At 43.1% G+C, this 20474-nt stretch overlaps 1 protein-coding gene across 1 annotated transcript in view; it reads left to right on the top strand.

The window, feature by feature from the left end:
* DDC (dopa decarboxylase) overlaps positions 1-13501 on the top strand; it is a 37444-nt gene extending 23943 nt beyond the window's left edge. Inside the window, exons 9-13 of the mRNA XM_066626943.1 lie at positions 703-779; positions 6203-6222; positions 6505-6603; positions 8851-8952; positions 13295-13501. Coding sequence (XP_066483040.1) covers positions 703-779; positions 6203-6222; positions 6505-6603; positions 8851-8952; positions 13295-13501 — 505 coding nt within the window. The remainder of the gene's footprint in view (positions 1-702; positions 780-6202; positions 6223-6504; positions 6604-8850; positions 8953-13294) is intronic.
* Positions 13502-20474: the final 6973 nt, after the last annotated feature.

The following is a 20474-nucleotide window of genomic DNA, read 5'->3' as shown; positions in this document are numbered from 1 at the left end:
GGCAAAAATTAAAATTAACAATTTTAATCTGCAGTCAGAGCTGTGCTGTGCAATCCTGAGCTGCACTTGGGCCGGCACAAGTCCCTTGCACCGGCCCAGGAGGGTCACAAACGTGCTGTAAGGCACGTTTGTGCTTCCTTGGGAGTCTGCTAGGCTGGCACACGGAGGCTGGAATAAGCCTCTGCACCGACGGAGGGTCTGAGTCTTATATCGGCTGAGCTTGGCCGACACAAGACTCTGGGGTGGGCGGGGTGGAGGTGGGAGGGATGCGTTCTGGGGCGGGGGGAGGGCGGACAGTGGGCGGCCCTGGGGGCAGGCGGGTGGGGAGCGGGAGGTGGGGCTGGGATCCCATGGTTATGCTGGATCCCAACCCTGTTCCCAGAGAGTTCAGAGAGGTTTCAAGCCACTCTGCTCTCCTCGGACTTGTGCCACCTTAGGAGGTGGCTCAAGTTCGAGAAGACTCATAGGGGCCAGGGTGGCTAACCTGGAGGTTAGAGGAAAGGTTTCCCCTTACCTCTGGCTGAGCCACTTTGACAGCACAAGCCTCTTGGTTTGCCTGTTTCAGTGCAGGATAGGACTGCGCCCTTAATTGCTTAAACTACCAATTCAATCTTGCAACCTTTCTTTTAATCACCACTGCAGTAGCTGAACACTTAGGTATGGCAGTGCTTCAATAATTCATCCTAATTCCATATTTTGCAGGGTGAAGAAGAGATCGGATTTAACATGTGCCTTTAAAATGGATGCTGTTTACCTGAAACATGACCATCAGGAATCTGGTAAATGCCTTTAAATATTACCTTTGCCCTGACTTGAAAGCAGTTTTTGACTGTCAGTGTTTGTCATAATTTATAACACTTTAAACATTACAAAATAGTAAGAAATTACTTTCCCTTTTGTTCCTTGCCTGTTCCCAATCTTGGTACATAAATTGACAAGATCACTTTTTTTTTTCCTTTTCAATTTTCTCCCCCTTTTAAAAGACTTCTGAAGCCATGTATGCAAATCATATGTTCAGAGATGTTTCTGATTGAGAGAGTGAAGAAATTTACCCAGAGGAGAATTCACTCTTATAATTACCACACTCTGATTCTGTATTTAATCATTAATGATACTGGATCCATTCAGAGACTCCTTTGCACAGTCAAGACACTCACTTGACCAACAGATGATTATTTTTGTTAGTTTTAATCGTGCTGATCACTTGCTGAGGAGAGCCCCCCTCTCCTGAACTTCCCAAATAAGCAGTAAGTGACACCAGAGCAGAAAGTAGCAAAAATGTGGCTGCTGGAGTGATGGCTAATGTTATCCATACTATTTCTGTATGATTCCTTGCTCTTGAACAATTCCCTAAAGGAGGGGTCCAATTCCTTTTGCTGATCATTGCAAGGAGTTAGCGAAAATGGTTCCAGCATCTTTCTTGATGTTACTTAAGCTATACAATGGGCAGAAGGAAGACAGTGGGCCAGTGGTAGGTCCATGGCCAATTCCTGGTGAACCACCTGCCAATTTCTGTGAGGAAAGTTGGGCTAAGATCCCAGAGGCATTTGGTAGGCCATTGCTAGAAACAGGAAGGTGGACTAGATGGCCCCATCCAACAGGGCTCTTCCTATGTTCTTAAGCTGATCTTCATCCCATCCAACTAGGCATATCGCCTTATGTTCTTAAGTAAAAGTGCATACTCAGGGCTACAGTGCAGATTAGTTTTGCCTCAACTGAACATTTGGCTTTGTTCTGAAAGGCACTGGAGGGCTTTGGGGATTCAGCTAAAAATAAAGTGAAACATGCAGGGCTGAAGTCAGCACACCACTAGTTTGGCTCATGCATTTGCCTTGCATGTATCTCTATTTACCAGCCTTTTCACTGCCTGTTGTCTCAGTGAATGCTGCAGGCCTGCAAAGCCTCTGCTATTAGCTGTCTTGAATAACACGATAATCAGTAAATGCAATGGTACATTTGCTCTTAACTGGTCATTAGTGAAGATGCTAAAAAGGAAAGGGTCCAAAGCCTCCAGGCTCTGCTGTCTAGCTTTCTCCAATCTGATGAATGATGCTTGCCCCTCCAACTTTGACTTTTCTGCCAGATACTGTTTAAAACATTTTTACTATTTTCTGTTCAGGATTAATAAGTAAAGCAATGTGCCACATTTACTGTAGAAGTCAGAATTAACTCATAAAATGTGAGGAAAAGGAATGTTCTCTTGTAAACCAAGAACTTAAATAGAAAAGCCCCAAATCTATCCTTGAACATGGGAGTCACAAGGTTTCGTTAGAGCAGTATTCCTCAAACTGTGGGTCGGGACCCACTAGGTGGGTCGTAAGCCAATTTCAGGTGGGTTCCTATTCATTTCAATATTTTATTTTTGGTATATTAAACTTGATGATACCATGGTATGTAACTACATCTGGGGAAATGTTACAGCTCTGTACTTCTAACAGGCTACTGTGTGTATGTTTTTAACAATGACAGCCAATGTGGGTTACACCTGGATAAGTGTGGATAGGATTGCAGCCTAGGATTGTTTAAAATTTTCCTGTCTGATGATGTCACTTCTGGCAATGACATCACTTCTAGGTTAATGACATCACTTCTGATGGGTCCCGATAGATTATTATACAAAGTGAGCGCCAGTGCTAAAAAGTTTGAGAGCCGCTGCCTTAGAGCATTCTCAATACTATAGCTATAGTTTCATTCTATTTTTGTACATACATATATAGGTGTGTGCCACTTAATGACGAGATACATTCTCTTATCCCATTGTTATACAATTAGGTCATTAAGTGAACATTCAGTCCAATCTATTGCCTTTGTTGTGTAAACAGACACTCCCTGCCAGACACTAGCTGGCTGCGCAGGCTACTGGAAATAGATTGCCTCTTCTTTGCATTAAGAGCCTCTCTGTTGTTTAAACAGACACTCTGCTGCAGGCTATGGGAGATGCGACTGTCTCATTAAGAGCATCTTTATTATGCTTTGACCACTGTCATATATGCGGTCCATCGTTAAACGAACAATTGTTGAGTGGCGCATGCCTGTATATTCACTGTCCCCTTCCTTCCTGTAAAATTTGCAGAACTGTACTTAAAGCATTCAGTACATGACATTATGGATTCATTCATTCCCATTGCTCCATTTTTCAGTGTAGCTTAAAACTGTATTTAATAAGCTGTAATAGAGACAGTGGATTAGTAGTCTCTTAGTGCTTGTCTGCAATGGCTATAACATTGTGCTTAATCATCATCATATCCTCTACAGGCACAGCTGTGCTAGTCTCTTGCAGCAAAAACAGTCAGGAGCTATTGGACACCTTTAAGACTTAGTGGTCCACAGAAAGTTCATTGTGACTACCTCTCGATGAGATTAGTGAGACATGAGTTAGTCATAATGAGCTTGTCAAGTTCAGTACTGTTTTACTTAATTTATTTCTTTACATTATTTATACCCTGTCTATATCCTTCCACTTATGAGGCAGCTAACAATACCATAAAAACAGCATAAAACACCTCAAATATAACTGCAAAACAACATTTATGTTTAAGAGCAACAAACCTTTCTTGGCTATAGCCCTGAAATTTATTTTAGCATCGGCTTTTGCAGACTAGAGCCCACTTCATCAGATACAGGAAGTGTTTGTTGGCAGGTTCTAGATCTACATGGGTATGGAGAGAGAAAAAATAATAATGCAGAGGTCCATTAGTTTGACTTGATATAAAGCACTTCTGAATAGCCCATGCCTCTCTGGCCCTGTACACCTGTTTTTTTGTGCTCCTCAGGGATCTCTGGGGACACTTACCCATACTTTCACTCAGAAAAGGGTCAGCAACTAAGGTATCCCAGTTTCTTCCTTAACACACAGCCCAATCATAACTAAATCCCTCTGCGGGTTTCCCCCTTGCCCTTGGGTAAGCCCCTGCAGCCACACTGGGTCAAGTCCACATTGATTTGTGTTAGGGGATCAGGCCTGGGAAGGGGTTTAGGATAGTGCATGTAGACCCTTCCTGGGTCTGATCTGCCCACCCCCATTGCTCTTGTGCTGGATTTACCTGGTCCAATGGGTGTCCCTGCAACTGTCAGCGACAGCAGGAAGTGGTCTTCCCACTGGCATGCTTGGCCTTCATGCTGCTGCAAAGCACTTTACAGCACTTTGCAACAGCATGTTCAGGCAGACCATGCGTTCCGCCAGTGCGCCTCTTAGTGTGGGTTGGGCCAACGGTGTGCTTCCATTTGTACCGTTTTGAGAGATGGGAAACTTCTCTGTTGCCAAAGGAGCTTAACAGGATGAAGCAACAGGAGCCTAATTTTAGGGTCTGAATAATTTGGGGGCCATAGTTGGCAGCACTGACATTTGAAAGCAGTTCCTCTGTCACTCCAGAATGTAAATGAGGGCTGAGGGGGCTTTTTCTGTCTGCTTGTGCTCTGCAATTGCATAATTGCCCAGCAATTAACTCTGCTCAGGAGGAAACAAATCCATATTTTGTCTGGAACTATAATTTTGTGTCAATTTGCATTCTCACATCAAGGAAATTGTACTTGACTTACTGGCAGTCAAAGATGAGAGTCAGGTGGTAGCCTTGCGAGGCTGCACCTTTAAGCCATGTTCAAGTGCCACACATGCAGCAGCCTTAATTCAGTTCATCTGGGCTACACGGAAATGTAAGAGTCAGGTTTATAATCATGATGACAAAGACTAATCACTGATTGCATTATGCTTAACAGCTTGTTTCCAAGGGGTTACTCTGAGTGGATCATTAGACGCATCGCCTGCTACAGCAACATGCAATTAGTTACCCGTCACCAGTTTTTGCTCCAACTCTGCAACCATTAAATCAATGTTGCCAGTGAGATGGAAAAGTGTACTTTTCAGCAGCTCTTGGTTGATGGTGGTTCTGGTTCAGATCCCATTGAGATATTTTTGCTTCATTCAGAAATGAGATACTTATCATCCCAATTCTGTACAACTTTATGTCTGCCAATCCCCCGGGGGATCATTAACAAAAAGTGGATGAATGGGTGTACTGTACTATACTGTACTGTGTAGGTAGGTTAGCATGGAGGGTGGAACTAGTTGTATTGGCAATTGCAATTCTGACCCTGTGCCACCAGGGGCAAGGACTGCAAAATGCTGCCCCCCCCCCCCAGTCCTAAAAACATCACTTCAGAGAAAACCGTGACTTTTTTAGGTCTTCAGAGGGCCTAAAAAGGTCACTTCTGGTTTTTACTGAAAACTAGAGGTGACCTTTATAGGCCTCGCAGAGGCCAATCCCCCCAGGTATGCCAGTGTATCCTGGCAAATGTGTGATCTCAAATGGGAATGAGAACAGTTAACAGGTGGGACATTGTGCAGAGGTGCTCATCCTATCTTGAGCCCACAAATTCTCCCCTGCAGCTGCCCCACTACAGCATTTCTCTTAGCCTGCCTGGCTCATTCCTGGTTTCAGAATAAGATTGGGAGATAAAAAAATTAGATTAAGGAGCATTTGCGAGGGAGAATCAGTACACAGGGGAAGAATTAAGCACCCCCTCCCATCCACTGATTTCCACTGCGCAAACCACCACCCCATTCTGTCATTACAACGGAAATATAGGAATTGGATACCTTAAATTGTCCTTATAAAGTTTCTTTCATCTGGAGCCGTGGATTCAGTAACATTGTGTTTCAGAAAGCAGATGGAATTTCATAGTATTCCTTAGGGAGCCAAATATAACCCTTTTTTGGTGAACTGTACAAAGAATATAAGTAACATCTACCTCATCAAGGGATCATCCTCAGAAAAGAACCTCCTATGTCTTACAGTAGTGCCTGTATGATTATATATCAGTGGTTTCCAAACTGTGGGTCGGGACCTGTGGGTTGCAACCTGATTTTTAGTGGGTCACCAAAGGGTGATGAAAGATCAGATAACTAATTGCCTCAAACCCTGAGGCTATTCAAAACTCACTGTACTATTTACCCTGCAAAGGGCTCAGCTCCTGAAGTTTACAAGCATGTGTAAATATAGGGAAATAAATGTTTGAGGGTCTTTTTCTGGTTATTATTACTTATAAATTAATAAGTAAGTAAATAAATATCTTTCTAGATCCCCTTTTTAAAAGTCTGGTAAATCTAGGCGGGTCTTGATAGAGTCATTTAAAAAAAGTGGGTTCTCATGCTAAAAAGTTTGGTAACCATTGTTACATATTAATTTTTTTTTTTAATTTACAGGGCTTATTACAGATTACAGGGTAAGTGCTGCTCACTGCAAAAACATTAATACACACAAAGAAATGTCACAATAATTTTCATTCTCATCACAACAATTTAGGAGTCATTGTAAACAGTAAGAGGGGGTGTTCTAAGAGGCCTGGAATCTGGTACAGCATCTGGTTCCTAGGAGCTTTGCTGGGTCTCTTAAAAATAGTTGTAGTCCTAGTTTCTGAGAAATCTAAAAATGTACAGGCAACTTCTCCTTTGGATGCAAATCCTCTTCTGTATCAAAACCAATTATTTTGTGGTCTTATCCTCAGCACTGGCAGATTCCTCTGGGCCGACGGTTCCGCTCCTTGAAAATGTGGTTTGTGTTTCGAATGTATGGTGTGAAGGGGCTCCAGGAATACATCCGGAAGGTGAACATAATTTATTTTAACATTCAGAAAGGGAAAGAATTGGGTTTCACTGGTGATGGATGCATATGCTTGCTTTAAAAGCACCAATATTGAAGTAATACAGCACTCCTTTAAGTCAGGGGTCTCCAAACCCCGGCCCAGGGACCAAATGCAGCCCGTGGCCAGCCTCTGTCCGGCCCATGGCCAACATCTTGTCCCCTAAAAGCCACTGGGCCACTCAGCTGAACATAATCAAAGCTGTGCTCCGGTTGTGTCTGGAGGGCATTCTGAGGGCCAGAGAGGTTGAATGAATGAGCCCATTCATTCAATTATTCACTCATCAAAATTCCATCTCTAATTTATTTATTTCAATTTTATATTTCAATTTTTTTTCTGGTCCTCAACCCTGTGCCAGATATTTGATGTGGCCCTCTGGCCAAAAAGTTTGGAGACCCTGGCTCTAAGTCTTACCACAAAGCACTTCTTGTTTATGACCTAACAAACTGAATGTGACCCAAGTGTTTATATGGCACTCTGAATATATCTTCCAGGATTGCAAAAAGTGTTGTAAGGCAACTGGCTGGTGGCAGACTGCATCCAGCATGGGGGGGAGGGTCACAAATTGTGTAGGCCTAGCATCAGCATAGAACATTAATTACATGTGGATGATAAGATTAGGTTAATGAGTATAAAGTCTGAAACTTATCTGTGTATAAGAAGGGGGAGAATGGGTTGCATTCTTGTTACTGCAGATAGTTGCCCTAGAAACAGAACTGAAGAAGCCAGAAGAGTTTTTCACTGATTTTCAACCACTGTGCTCCAAACTCCCACAGCACATCTGCAGATCCTTCCTGGCACACTGGTTGAAAATTGCTGAATTCTACTATAACAAATGTGTTTTAAATTGTTTTAAGTCTATCATTTTGTGAATTATCTTCATTTCTGCTTGAATACAAAGGCATTGCTTCATGCACAGGTAAAAAATAATTATCCCACCCTCATTCTAGTAAACTCAAAGTGCATCCTTGGTCCCAAAATACTATCCTTACAATAACCCTGTGAGGTGGGTTAGGCTAAGAGACCATGACTAGCCCAGAGTCACCCAGTGAGCTTCATTTCTGAATTTGTCATCCAACATTCTAACCAAAACACCAGACTGGCTCACAGTGGTTCTCCCAAAGTTCAGTAAGTTTTCAAAAAGCAGTTATGGCCCATAGCTGTCCAAGGCATTTTGATAATTTTGATATTTGATTATCAAAAAAGTTTTTATTTGGTTTATTTGGAAATTCATGCATTTGAACAAAATTAGACACACATGCATGCCCTTGATCAAAATTGGAAACACACAAAAAATGGGCTATAAAGCATCTTATTACAGCTATGGAGAAAGCTTCTACACACTTGCTTTATGGCATTGTAAAATCCAAGGTCCTTGGCACCCCCTAGTGGTGTTTATAAATACTTCTCATTATAAAGATTAATCATTATATTTCAAAATTCAAACTGCAAGGAATTATTTTTTTCTGTACAGAAAGCCAAAGAAAAGCCAAACATTTCCATTCCATATCCCCTTGGTAGGCTTTTTTTTTTTTTTTTTTTTGCTGTGAATATATATATAATCCAAGGATTCTTTTGTAGCCCAAGAGCAAAGAGGGAATAGATCAGCCATTTTCAACCACTCTGCCCTAGCACACTGATGTGCTGCCAATGGTCTCCAGGTGTGCTGCAAAAATTTGGGAGGTCATTTATTAGGAGGGCCATTGGGAGATGTGAGCCTCCACTGGCAGCATGGTGTGCCTTGTCAATTGTCAAAAGCCTAATGGTGTGCCTTGACAATTTTAGTTCTAGTGTGCTGTGAGATGAAAAAAGTTGACAATCACTGGGATAGATTGTAATTAGCCACTTGCTGGGTCACTTGTAGGAAGTAAGAATCACCTCTAGATGAACAAGAAGTTAAGCTTTTGTAAACTCTAAAAGGGTTGCCTCTTTTAAAAAAAAATGGCTTCTATTGTTGTGTCACACATTTCTGACAATGTGGGGACCAAATGTACTAGTAACTTTTGTGGACTTATTTACAAGGTTGGATTTGTATGATACCACATTATCTGTTTCAATCAATTAGATGTGCTCCATCTGTTAGAAAAACCTAGTCCTCTAAGCAAGGTGGGGATAGGACTAGATGACTTCCATGTTCTTTCCAGCTTTGCTACTCTATTTTGAGATGTGCGTTTAATTCATACACTCAATAGTTTCCCTGTATCCCTTTAGCATGTCAAGTTAGCCCATGAATTTGAGGACCTAGTGCTTCAGGATGATCGATTCGAGATCTGTGCCGATGTCATACTGGGGCTGGTGTGCTTCCGGCTAAAGGTAAACATGCAGTATATTTCAGCCACATCATCCTCTGTGGTGATTTAACACATTGCTTTCTTACTTCAGTTAACATTTGATGTAAAATAGCTGGCAAGTCAGAGTAATTCACTGAGAACAACATGAGCTAAAGTAGTCTAGTTCCTTTAAAAGACAGTCTGTTGCTATTGTCCTATCATAGACATCTTATCTTACTGGGGGGGAATGTCACCAATGGGCAGTTTAGTGAGTTGCAATTGGCATTTGGGTACCAAATGAAGCTTTTTTTTTTTTTTAACTGTTTGCCCATACTTCCTATCTTACATTTTCACAAAAGCATTGTGGGAAATTTGGCTACTTGTATCCCAATTCTGGCCTCCCAAGAAAGGGACTGCAACATTCAGCTCAAAATCTTGCTTTAGGTGAAATGTGTTGGCAGTGCTTAACTACGAGCAGCTATGGCACTTAGGTGTCCCATTAAATTGATATTAGTGAGAATGAAGCTTCTCCCATGGTTTTGGGAAGCAAGTAGCCAGCACTCAATGAGCCTGTCAGTTTTAATGCCATTCCTCCAGTTCTCTCAAAGAAATGATCTGCTTTCTTCATACTGATCATCTGCTACTCTGACAAGGAAACCAAACTTAACCCTTAGCCACATTAACCCTCCAGATTGCTTTCCTCTGACATTTAGAAAGATAATATTGTGTGAGATCAAGGTATTATTAGCTTACCGCTTGAGCAGACACCTAAAGTGATGTGCTACAATTTAAGGGGAGTGATTAAGCAGGGGAAAAGAGTTTACTAAAAAGGAAAGAAATGGAGAAAATTAACCTTTTGACTGCCCCTCATTACAAAGCAGAACAGCCATTTCTCTTGTTGGCATGCTTCATGACTTCCTGCCACACACTGTTTCAGTCTACTTCATGGAATTCAGAAGAGCTGAAAAAAAAAATCTTACATGAAAAAGGTATCTGTGAAGGTGCAAGATTAAAAAGAAAACCAAAATCTTATTCAAGAAAATATACAGAAAGAAAAGTTGGAACAATACACTGCAAGGAACACCAAAAGCAGCAGCCTCACGTTCAGTTTCCCCACCTTTTCTCTATAATTTCTAGTATAACTAATCTGATGTCCAGATGTCATTTAGCCCTTTGCAGGAGTTATAAATATAGGTAGGTGAATGTGCAGAGGAGGGGGCAGCGAAGGTGCACCAGCAAGCCTCACCCTTGTACTAATGCACTCCAAAACCCTGTCCCACCCCTGTGCCGAACACAAGTACTGTACAATGTTTTTCTGCAGTGGCAAATGCTGTACTTGGAAAGAGAGCCTTCCTGTGATGAGGGAGGCTAGGTACTCAGCATTCTGAATCATGGGGATATTGTCTCCACCTCTGACATGAACACTGTTCTCTTACAAACAGTGCACTCCTGGTCAGCGGGGTGGCAGTGGCAGGGATTTGAATTACGTTATACAGGGGCATGACTTCTCAGGGCTTTGGAGCTTGTTGGCATGGGGACAGGGCTTGCCAAGGTGCTCTTGCTGACCCTGATCACAAGTTCATTTATTATTATTAAAAGTTATAATTCACAAGTTCATTAAAAATAATTATATTATTTGTAGTAGTAGTAGTAGTAGTAGTAGTAGTATTTATATACCGCTTTAAAAAAAATAGTCACAAATTAGTTTACAGACAAAATCAAATAATGAAATGGTTCCCTGTCCCTAAAGAGCTCAGTCTAAAAATAATCAGACCACCAGCAAACAGCCACTAGAAAAGACACTGTCTTGGAGTGAAGAGGGACAGTAACCCTCTCCTTGCTAAACAGAAGAGGAGCACCAACTGAAAATGTGCCTCTTTGTCCAGTTAGCAGGGTCGAAATCTTACCTATGTTTATACTGCAGGGTTATTATGTTGTACATTTCTCTGTCCCCTGCGCCACATCATTTGCTGCTGCTGGGATAAGGGCAAGGAAATGCACACAGTGATGTCACTGGGAAGAGGGTAAATTGCCACCATTTGTTCCTATCAATGGCAGCAGTGCCAAAGCAACACAAAATAAACATGATGGGTTGCATCCAAAGTGACCCTTTCTTCAAAAGATGGGAACCCTTGGAGGCAGTCTTAAGTTCACAGAGCAGTATAAATCTATAATTAGTTGAGGAAAGTTAGGAAGAAGCTTCCTTCATGAGTACTTTCCTCTGGGACAACCCAGAGAAGATACAGGTCTTAAATGAACCAGTGGTCTGATCCAATGTGACAATTCTTGTAGTGCTATGCTCCATTTCACCAGAAATGCTCCTCCAGTAGAGCAAAGGCTAACAGCTGTCACTGGATCTACAAAACTTCTCTTTTAACAATAAACATGATAATGTTCAAGGTTATAAATCTATGAAAATGGGTACAACTTGTAAAAGCTTTTATTCTGGAAAAAATAATAATTCAGAAGAATTTTTTAAAAACTATTTAATTGTAATTTTATATATTTATTTTATTCTATATTTTCATTTTATTATATGTCACCCTATAAGTCTAACAAAGGTGGCCAAAAACTCTATCCCAGAATTCTCTGCAATGTCCAGGAGTTCCTTGGCAGACAAGTCAGTGTGGAAAGTGTTCCATGAAGGCAGAATATCTGAAAGCCAGTGATATAGATCAGTGGTTCTCACACATTTAGCACCGGGACCCACTTCTTAGAATGAGAATCTGTCGGGACCCACTGGAAGTGATGTCATGACCAGAAGTGACATCATCAAGCAGGAGAATTTTTAACAATCCTAGGCTGCAATCCTACCCACACTTACCCAGGAGTAAGTCCCATTGACTCATTGTTAAAAGAATATACATAGTAGCTGGTTAAAAGTACAGGTCTGTAACATTTTCCCAAGTGCAGTCACATATCATGGCAGCATCAAGTCTAATAAAAATAAAATATTGAAATGGATGGGGACCCATCTGAAATTGACTCATGACCCACCTAGTGGGTCCCGACCCACAGTTTGAGAAACACTGATATAGATGATTCACAAACACATAGCAAAGGCTGATCACAGTTTCATGAGGATTACGCAAACCAAGAAATGTATACAGTCCAATCTCTATATCAGCAGGGGTTCCATTTCTGGAACCCCCACAGATGCTGAAATTCACAGATGGGATCCACAGTGGGACTCTTAGAGGACCTCCCGATGTGATTGGAGTTCTGAGACACAGGGAGGCCACATGCTGCCTCCCTGCATCTCAGAAGGCATATCAGAGGCCTCTTGAACGCTCTTCCGGCTTTCAGAAAAACTGGAAGTGCAACTTAGAGGCCTTGGGTAGGCCCTCCATGATGTGAGGAGGCTTCTGTCCCATTGGGGAGGTCAGGTCAGTCCTACACCGTGTGTTCTGAACCCATGGTTAGTCAAATCCATGGGTTCTGAATCCGTGGATAAGGAGGACAGGCCTGTATTGCAAAATGGGTCCGTAATAAAAAGCAATATTCAAAAGCCATTTGAAATTGGAAATTTATTCAAGAATAATGGGAATACTGAGAGGAAAAGGTCATCTCTGTGGTTGCATCAAGATTCTCCACAGACTTCAGGTAGCTATAAAGTTCCTTCTCTTAAGATTCAGGAGTTCCGGGTAATAACAATCTCTTCTATAGGTATAGCTATCTTCAGTTGTGATTCAAAGTTACAGGAGGAAATACATTTGATTCAGGTCTTGTCTGTACTGCACTAGTGATTTATTCTGGGTCAATCACAGAGTAGACTGAGAGCACAATCCTATACATGTCTATTCAAGATGAAGTCCCACTGTGTTCAATGGGGCTTACTCCCAGGAAAGGATATATAGGATTACAGCCTGAATGTCCCACAATGCAGATAGAGAACTGATCCTGGGAAGCAATTACTGGTCAGAGTAATGGCAGTGGGTGGAGATTCCCAGCAAGGCTTAAAAATCCACTGTTTAATATACTCAGTATAAAATTGAAAAACAAGATCAGTGCACTGAAGTGCATTTGCTACTCTTACCACATGTAGCAATGCAGTTGTAACCTCTGTGCAGCCTCTGTGACTACATTAGGACATAAATCAATGCAATTACATATAGCAACTATCACTTGGTAGAATTAAGGAGTAAGTCCCATTAAGCACAGTAAAACAACTTACTAGTACTTCTGTGTACTAGGATTGCATAGGATGCATAGAATTGTGCTGTTACTATAGTTGGCCAGAACCATAGGTGCTCCTGAGGGTAAATCACATGTGGTCTGAAACTCCCATTCTTCAACAGGCATCCTTAGAACTGCTGGAAGGTTGCTTGCCCATGTGACTTTAGTAACCCACTATTGCTTATTCTTTTTTTAAATTGTTTTTCTAGGGCACTAATGAACTCAATGAAGCACTTCTTAAAAGCATCAATGATGCCAAGAAGATTCATCTTGTTCCATGTCAGCTGAGGGAGAAATTTCTGCTGCGTTTTGCAATTTGTGCTCGCACAGTAGAGTCTGCCCATATCCAGTTTGCCTGGGAGCACATCACAGAGTTGGCAAATAAACTTCTGAAAGTGCAAGGTCAACAACAATGATGGCTTAGAGTAAAAGGCTTGATTCACTGGAAGGTTTAGGGCGCAATCCTAACCAACTTTCCAGCACTGACATAGCTGTGCCAGTGTGGCGTGCACTGCATCCTGCAGTGGAGAGGCAGACAAGGTGGCCTCCTCAAGGTAAGGGCATGTTTGTCACCTTACCTTGGGGCTGCATTGTGGCTAGGTCAGTACTGGAAAGTTGGTTAGGATTGCGCCCTTAGAGAAATTTGCAGGAATGAATTATTGTGTATCCTGGCATATCTGATACTTGCGAAACTACCAACAGCAAAATGTGCTGCCACCAAATGTAAGGGGAATGTAGGAGCATACACACGTGTGTGCACACATACAAGAATTGTCTTGTTGCATGGAAACAAGATCCATCTAGTCCTGTATTCTGTTTACAGAAGAAGCCAGCTAGACGCCTTCACTCAAAAACAGGGCATGTATGTTATGGCTTTCCCTATTGTGTCATCAGATGTGTAGTACTGTACATTGCATATCTCAGAAATCAGGACTAATGACTCTTGATAGATCTCCATTACGCAGTATTTTTTTAATACATCAAAGCCAGTGGCCATAATCATACGTCAGCACTTCCCAATTTTCCTTAGCCTGCGATGCCCCCCCCCCTCCAGCAGGATCATGCACAATTCAAGGTGGTGGCGCCTGGAAGAACTGGGAGATGGCACCACAGTGATAGGGCACAGTGATAGCAGAGTGCTGTGACCTTAAGTAGTTTGGGAACAAATGGTTTACAGCATTGCCTGTTCCAACAAGAAATGACCCCCCCCCCAAAAAAAAATTTTTTTGAGTCATTTTTCTTATTTTCTACAACCACTGATTAAGCCATTTCTGCCCAGCATTACATATATGTCTACACCTGTGGGCCGGGCAGAAATGGTTAAACTTCTTGACTGTGAATGCAAATAAAAATATACAAAATGAAGGGAAGGCTAACTTTGGAACATTTCTTGGACAAACAAGCCATTCTGGATCCAGCAAAGGGAGGGAGATAAAGTTAATTAGTAGTCAGGGACACATTATCCAACCCCTCTGGTCATATCTTTCCTTCTTAACATGGTAGTTTTACTAGTATAGACGAGCTATTGGTGATACATAAAACCAAATTATTAAAGACAGATATATCATACAAAACCAAATTATCAAAGACAACTAAGATATATCTATCACAATACAGTGAAGTCTCATTTATTTCAGTGTAACTTTTATTGAAGTAATTGTGCCTCAGATCACAGCCTTAATGTTGCAGTTTTTGATATTGATTTCCATTGTCATCAAATGTGCTCTAGTGTTCTGTATGTCTACAGTATAAAATGCTGACAGGAGTCTAGTCAGTATCTAGATCCATACTTGTCTTGATTTCCTCCCACTGGTGCTTCCACTTGAAAGATCTTAGGTAATGCTTAATCTTCAAGAAACCCTCTTCAAAATTATTGAAGGTAAAAGAAGTTGACAGTGGATCTAATCAGCCTACATCAAGCAAAGCCCACAAATATTTTTCCTTGCATTCTGATTTCCACCCATTGACAAATGCAAAATGGTTGGTATTTAGGCTTGCCAATTTTGAAAAGTTTTGACACCTCACACTAAAAATCTGCACAGCATCCCTACCCTAGAAGGGAACCAATTTTTTCAAGAAAAGTAGTCCTCTGGGCCTGTGCAGAGCATCTTTTATTTGTGATTATGTTTTCAAAATGGACACAGTCCTCTAAGAAAGGGATTCTTAACCAAGGGCATCTATACCCCTTGGGAGTATGGGAACCAAATGATGAGGGTATGGGACTCTATCTCTGAACAGTTAAAAAATGTTGTTCGATTGATTTACTAATTATCACAATTATCAGTACTGATTGAGGCATTCTGTTTCTAACTATACAATATATGTCAAGTATATGTCATGTTACAAGCTACTGACATCTTCTGAAGTCATACTGGTACCTAATAGGACTGGTGGTGATGATGATTTTGACACTGTGGCAAAGGGGGTATGGGGACATATTGGGTAATCCATTGGAGGTCTGTAATTGTAAAAAGGTTAAGAACCTCTGCTCTAAGATATGTGAGAGTGCCTTAGACATGTGGTGGGAAGCCAATCTGGGGGTGGGTTGGGGGAGTAAAACTGTATTCTATTGGGAAAAGGGAGACCAAAATCAAAATACTAGCTAAAGATCTGATGTTGGGATACAAGCCAACACTAGGTCCTGAACTTGAAACCTAAAGGCTTTCACATCACTTCTCAGTCCTGGACCCTGGTCAGAAGATTAGCAGGAGAGTAGGAAGAGGCTATAGCCACTCAACATGTGACATTCCTTGTCCCCTTAAGCTCCCAGACCGAACTTACTGTTCTGAAAGACAAGGGGATTCTGCTGCTGTGTTCATTGCAATAGGCTGCCTCCAGGAGATTAACACTGAAAAATTTACAACATTATAGCTGTGAATTATGTTCTAGGACAATGTTCTAGGATTTTTTAAAAACTGGTCACTCTATCTCTGTCCTTGAACCTCTTTGATCTAATAATACTGGATACTGTTGGAAAGCCACATCCGGCTTCCACTATTAAAAATAGGGGCTTTTTCTGGCAGAACCTCAGTCATTCTAAAGTTACATGGCAGGCACTCATTTAATAACTGAAACTTTTTCTGTCACTGGATATCTAAATAGAGAAAAGCCTACAGTTTCTGCATGACGGCCCTGCCTGAGAAAAAAAGCAATCTTATTAGCAGTTATACATCAAAGGTTTGATGAATGTAAAGAAGTTTGGTGGATAGTTCAACCAGTGCCCTGAACACAAACATATATGTCTTAAACATAAACATCTTTATCTGGCAAAGCTGTAATATTTCATTCATGGATTTATTGTATGTTGTATAATTAGTAAACCAGGATCTATTGTGCCTTTTCATCTAAAGCTCACAAAGAAGTAGAAATTATTTTTTGTTAGCTATAATTATAAAGCCTCATATACACTTAGGAGAACATTAAAGCTGAAAAGATACAATATGAGGAGAAAAAATGAATTTGTTTAGCCTTGCTGTGTTCTCCCACTTTATACATGAGTAATGTTTGTGTTGTAATGAAAGATTTTAAATACACGTATTACTTAATATATTTTTTAACTGATGTTAATTCTGCAATTGCTAAAGTGTACGGTAACATGCTAGACTGCATTAAAATTTGTGTAATAACATCGCATTTTTCTGTTCCATTCTTGTCTTCAATAATTGATTAGGATTTCTGCTCTTTTTTGTTAGGTTGCCATTTAACAATGTGGGATTATAGTTGATGGAGGGAATCACAAAGGCATGCTGGACTTTGGAAGCTGATATAGGGGACATTGACATACTTGTCCATTGTTGTACCTCCCTAAAAAAACAATGCTGTGTTCCAGTTTTCCCTCTATTAACCAGTGTTGTTCTTGACAACTAGAAGTCTTTTATCTCGCTAACATTGTACCTATAGGCCAATTAAAAATATGATTGTTATCCAAGTTATTCTTCACAAACTCACAGCCCAATCCTGAGCTGCCCACAGCGCCCAAGCTCGGTGGCTCTGTGGAGGGCTGCTGCCAGATCCTGCACCTCCCGCGCTACCCCCACAACCCCAGCCATGCCCCTGCCTCCTGTTCCGCAGTGTAGCGGTCCGGGAGACTGCTGAGCCGTGGAACCCGGGCGACCGCTGCGCGCTAGCCCAGCTCTGGCCGGCACTGGCCAGCTCTGGTGGGAGCCCGGCGGTGAACCTCGCAAACAAGCCCCACAAATTTTTATTGTTAAAAATTTTCCTACATGATGATGTCACTTCCAGTGGGTCCTGACAGATTCTCATTCTAAAAAGTGGATCCTGGGGCTAAATGTTTGAGAACCACTGCCCTAGATCAGGGGTCTCCAAACTTTTTGGCCAGAGGGCCACATCAAATATCTGGCACGGTACTGAGGGTCGGAAAAAAAATTTAAATATAAAATTTATTTAAATAAATTGGAACTTAGATGAGTGAATAAATGAATGAATTCATTCAACCTCTCTGGACCTTGAACACCCTCCAGATGCAACCAGAGCATAGTTCCAGTCATGTTTGGCCAAGTGGGCCAGAGGCTTTCAGGGGACAAGAGGCTGGCCGCGGGCCGGAAAGAGGCTTGCTGCAGGCTGCATCTGGTCCCCAGGCCGGGGTTTGGAGACCCCTGCCCTAGATCCTTGGAAAGGACTGGATATTTAGAAAACACCAGCCAGCAGCACGTGGGCAGTGATTAACCAGACAATCATCATGCTCATGCACTGCCTAAAAGTGTAATGGCAAAGAGCAGTGTTAGTCCCAAACCAGCGAGTGAGTGACCCAGTTTGACCTGCCTGCTGAGCCCTGTAGCATTATAATGCCAACTCCACTGCCATCTGCATACAGTGGTTCTCACACATTTAGCACCAGGACCCACTTCTTAGAATGAGAATCTGTCAGGACCCACCAGAAGTGATGTCATGACCAGAAGTGACATCATCAAGCAGGAAAAGGTTTAACAATCCTAGGCTGCAATGCTACTCACACTTACCCAGGAGTAAGTCCCATTGACTATCATTTTTCAAAGCATATACAGAGTACGCTGTTAAAAGTACAGGTCTGTCACATTTCCCCAAAAGCAGACACATACCATGGCAGCAGCAAGTCTAATATATTAAAAATAAAATATTGACATGAATGGGGACCCACCTTGAATTGGCTCACGACCCACCTAGTGGGTCCCGACCCACCGTTTGTGAAAGACTGGAAGCATGGAAGGAACAAGTTCAGCTGAGTGCAGTGGCCGCTCGCTCCCAAATGCTGCAATGCTAGGCGCACTTTCCTGGGAGGAAGCCCCACTGAACTCTATGGGGCTTGCTTCTGAGTAGACCCGCCCGGGCTCGGGCTCCCAAAGCTCTGCCTTCGGGGGCTGAGCTCCGCCGGGGGAGGGAGGAGGAGGAGGAGGAGGGCGAGGCCACCCCCTTGCAGAGCCCTCCCCCGGCAGCGTGGCGCGGCAAGGAGCGTCGCCGCTGACTGGCCCCGCGCGCCGCTTCTCTTCCCTTCCCTTCCCTGCCGGGCGGAGCTTTTCCGTTCGGTTTTTGGCGCGCCGAGGAAGAGCTGCCGCCGCCGCCGCCGCCCGGGTGAGGGGCGCCCGCTGAAGGCGCTGGAGCGGGGGAGGCGGGCGGCTCCGGGCCGACACTTCGCCCCCCTCCCAGTGTCGGGGTGGTGCCTTTGCGCCCCCCCCTGTCGCTTCTCCTCCAGCGTGTCTGAAGCAGCTGCCCGGCGGACGACCCCCCCCCCCCGGCTCCCCCCGTGTGGTGGAGCTTGCAGCGCTCAGGGACTTGCGGTGGGTGGGGAAGCAGGTGAGGCGGAGCCTCCCCGCTGGAGTCTTTCGAAGAGCGGCCCTTGGGGAGGCAGTGGAGGCAGAGCCTTCCCACTGGGGTCCTTAGGGCTGCTGCTGCGGGAAGGTGCTCAGGCACACTCAACCCATGCGCTTGAGGTGTGGAGCAGGGAGGGCTTGTCTGGGGGGGGGACCAGGTGGCAGGGACCTGCGGTGGATGGGGGGGCAGGTGAGGCAGAGCCCCCCTGCCAGAGCCCTTCGAAAAGCGCTGCCGTCTTGTGAGGCAACCAAGCACCCACAACCCATGTGCAGCATAGCGCGCGTGGGTTGTGGGTGCTTGGTTGCCTCATGCGGCGGCGCTTTTCGAAGGGCTCCGGCGGGGAGGCTCTGCTTCACCTGCCTCCCCACCCACCGCACATCCCTGACTTCCACCTACTATAATCCTGCATTTAACAGGTTGTGTGTGTTTTAACATCACCAGCTGTCATCTTCAGTAAAGCTCTCAGGCTTTCAGTCCTATACACACTTGCCTAGGAGGTAGCCCCACTGAAGTTTTACTTCTGAGTAGGCATGCATAGGATTGTGTTGACAGAGTAGTTTGCTTGTTCAGGTTAAAACCATCCTTGCAGTTTGGCTGTACTTCTTGGCAGGTCTGTCTTCCTTGCCACAGATGTCAACAATGGATGTTCTAAAAAGGCCACCTCTATGGTGCAAAAAGAATAAAGAAGAAGGTCATTTAAGAAAAACAAAACTATTTCAGTCTTGCTGGTGCAGTGTAGTAGCCAGGAAGAGAATATATCATGTGCAAAGCCTGAATTTAGCACTCGGGGTCTGGTAGAGGTGCAGCTGCTTCTCTGGGGACACTTCAGTAATGATGGAAGCAGCTGTTGCTCCTGCCCTGCTTTGTGTGAGGGTGGGTGGGAGGCTGTAGAGGCAATGTTTGCAGCCAAAAGCACTGGTGAGACAACCTTGGTCAGCCAGTTATGCTGTTGTTGCTCTCCTCCCAACCCCTTCCCAGTTGTGTCAAGGTTTGATGGAACAGCTGTGCTGCTGCTTGAAGGAGGGGGTGTTGAAGTGGCCCCAGAATGGAAGACTTGAAGAAGAGAGAGATGCCTAGCTAATGACATCCATATATAAAAATACAAACAAACCTATTCATACCTTGCAGAAACAGAGTTTCTTGTTATGAAGAGATGATTCATGAAATAAAAGAAAAGCTTCAGTAACATGTTGTACTTGGAGGACAACATTATTCAAAAGTGCTAATTATGTGCTTATACCCATGAACTAGCAACTAGAAACTTCAAATTTTTCAGGGCCTGTACAGAAAGCGCTCTAGGTGAGAACTGGGAGTGGACCTATGCTTCCATCATTCCCAATCCATACAGGTGGCAGTGATTAGTGAGGGTAAGCCCCATTGGACAAAATAGGACTTAGTTCTGAGTAGACCTGATTAGGATTGTGCCCTATATCAAACAATGTGCGATTATCTTGGCTGTCAGTATTGTCATAACTGCAGTCAAATAAATGACAATGAATTAGTAAAGTGCTGTTACTTGTTACTTAATGTTAGTGGTAAACTTCCCCCCCCTTACCGTTTTTGTTCATTTCTGTCTAGATC

The sequence above is a fragment of the Tiliqua scincoides genome, chromosome 5, assembly GCF_035046505.1.
Source record: "Tiliqua scincoides isolate rTilSci1 chromosome 5, rTilSci1.hap2, whole genome shotgun sequence".
Lineage (NCBI taxonomy): Eukaryota > Metazoa > Chordata > Lepidosauria > Squamata > Scincidae > Tiliqua > Tiliqua scincoides.
This window is presented reverse-complemented; position numbering and strand designations above follow the sequence as displayed.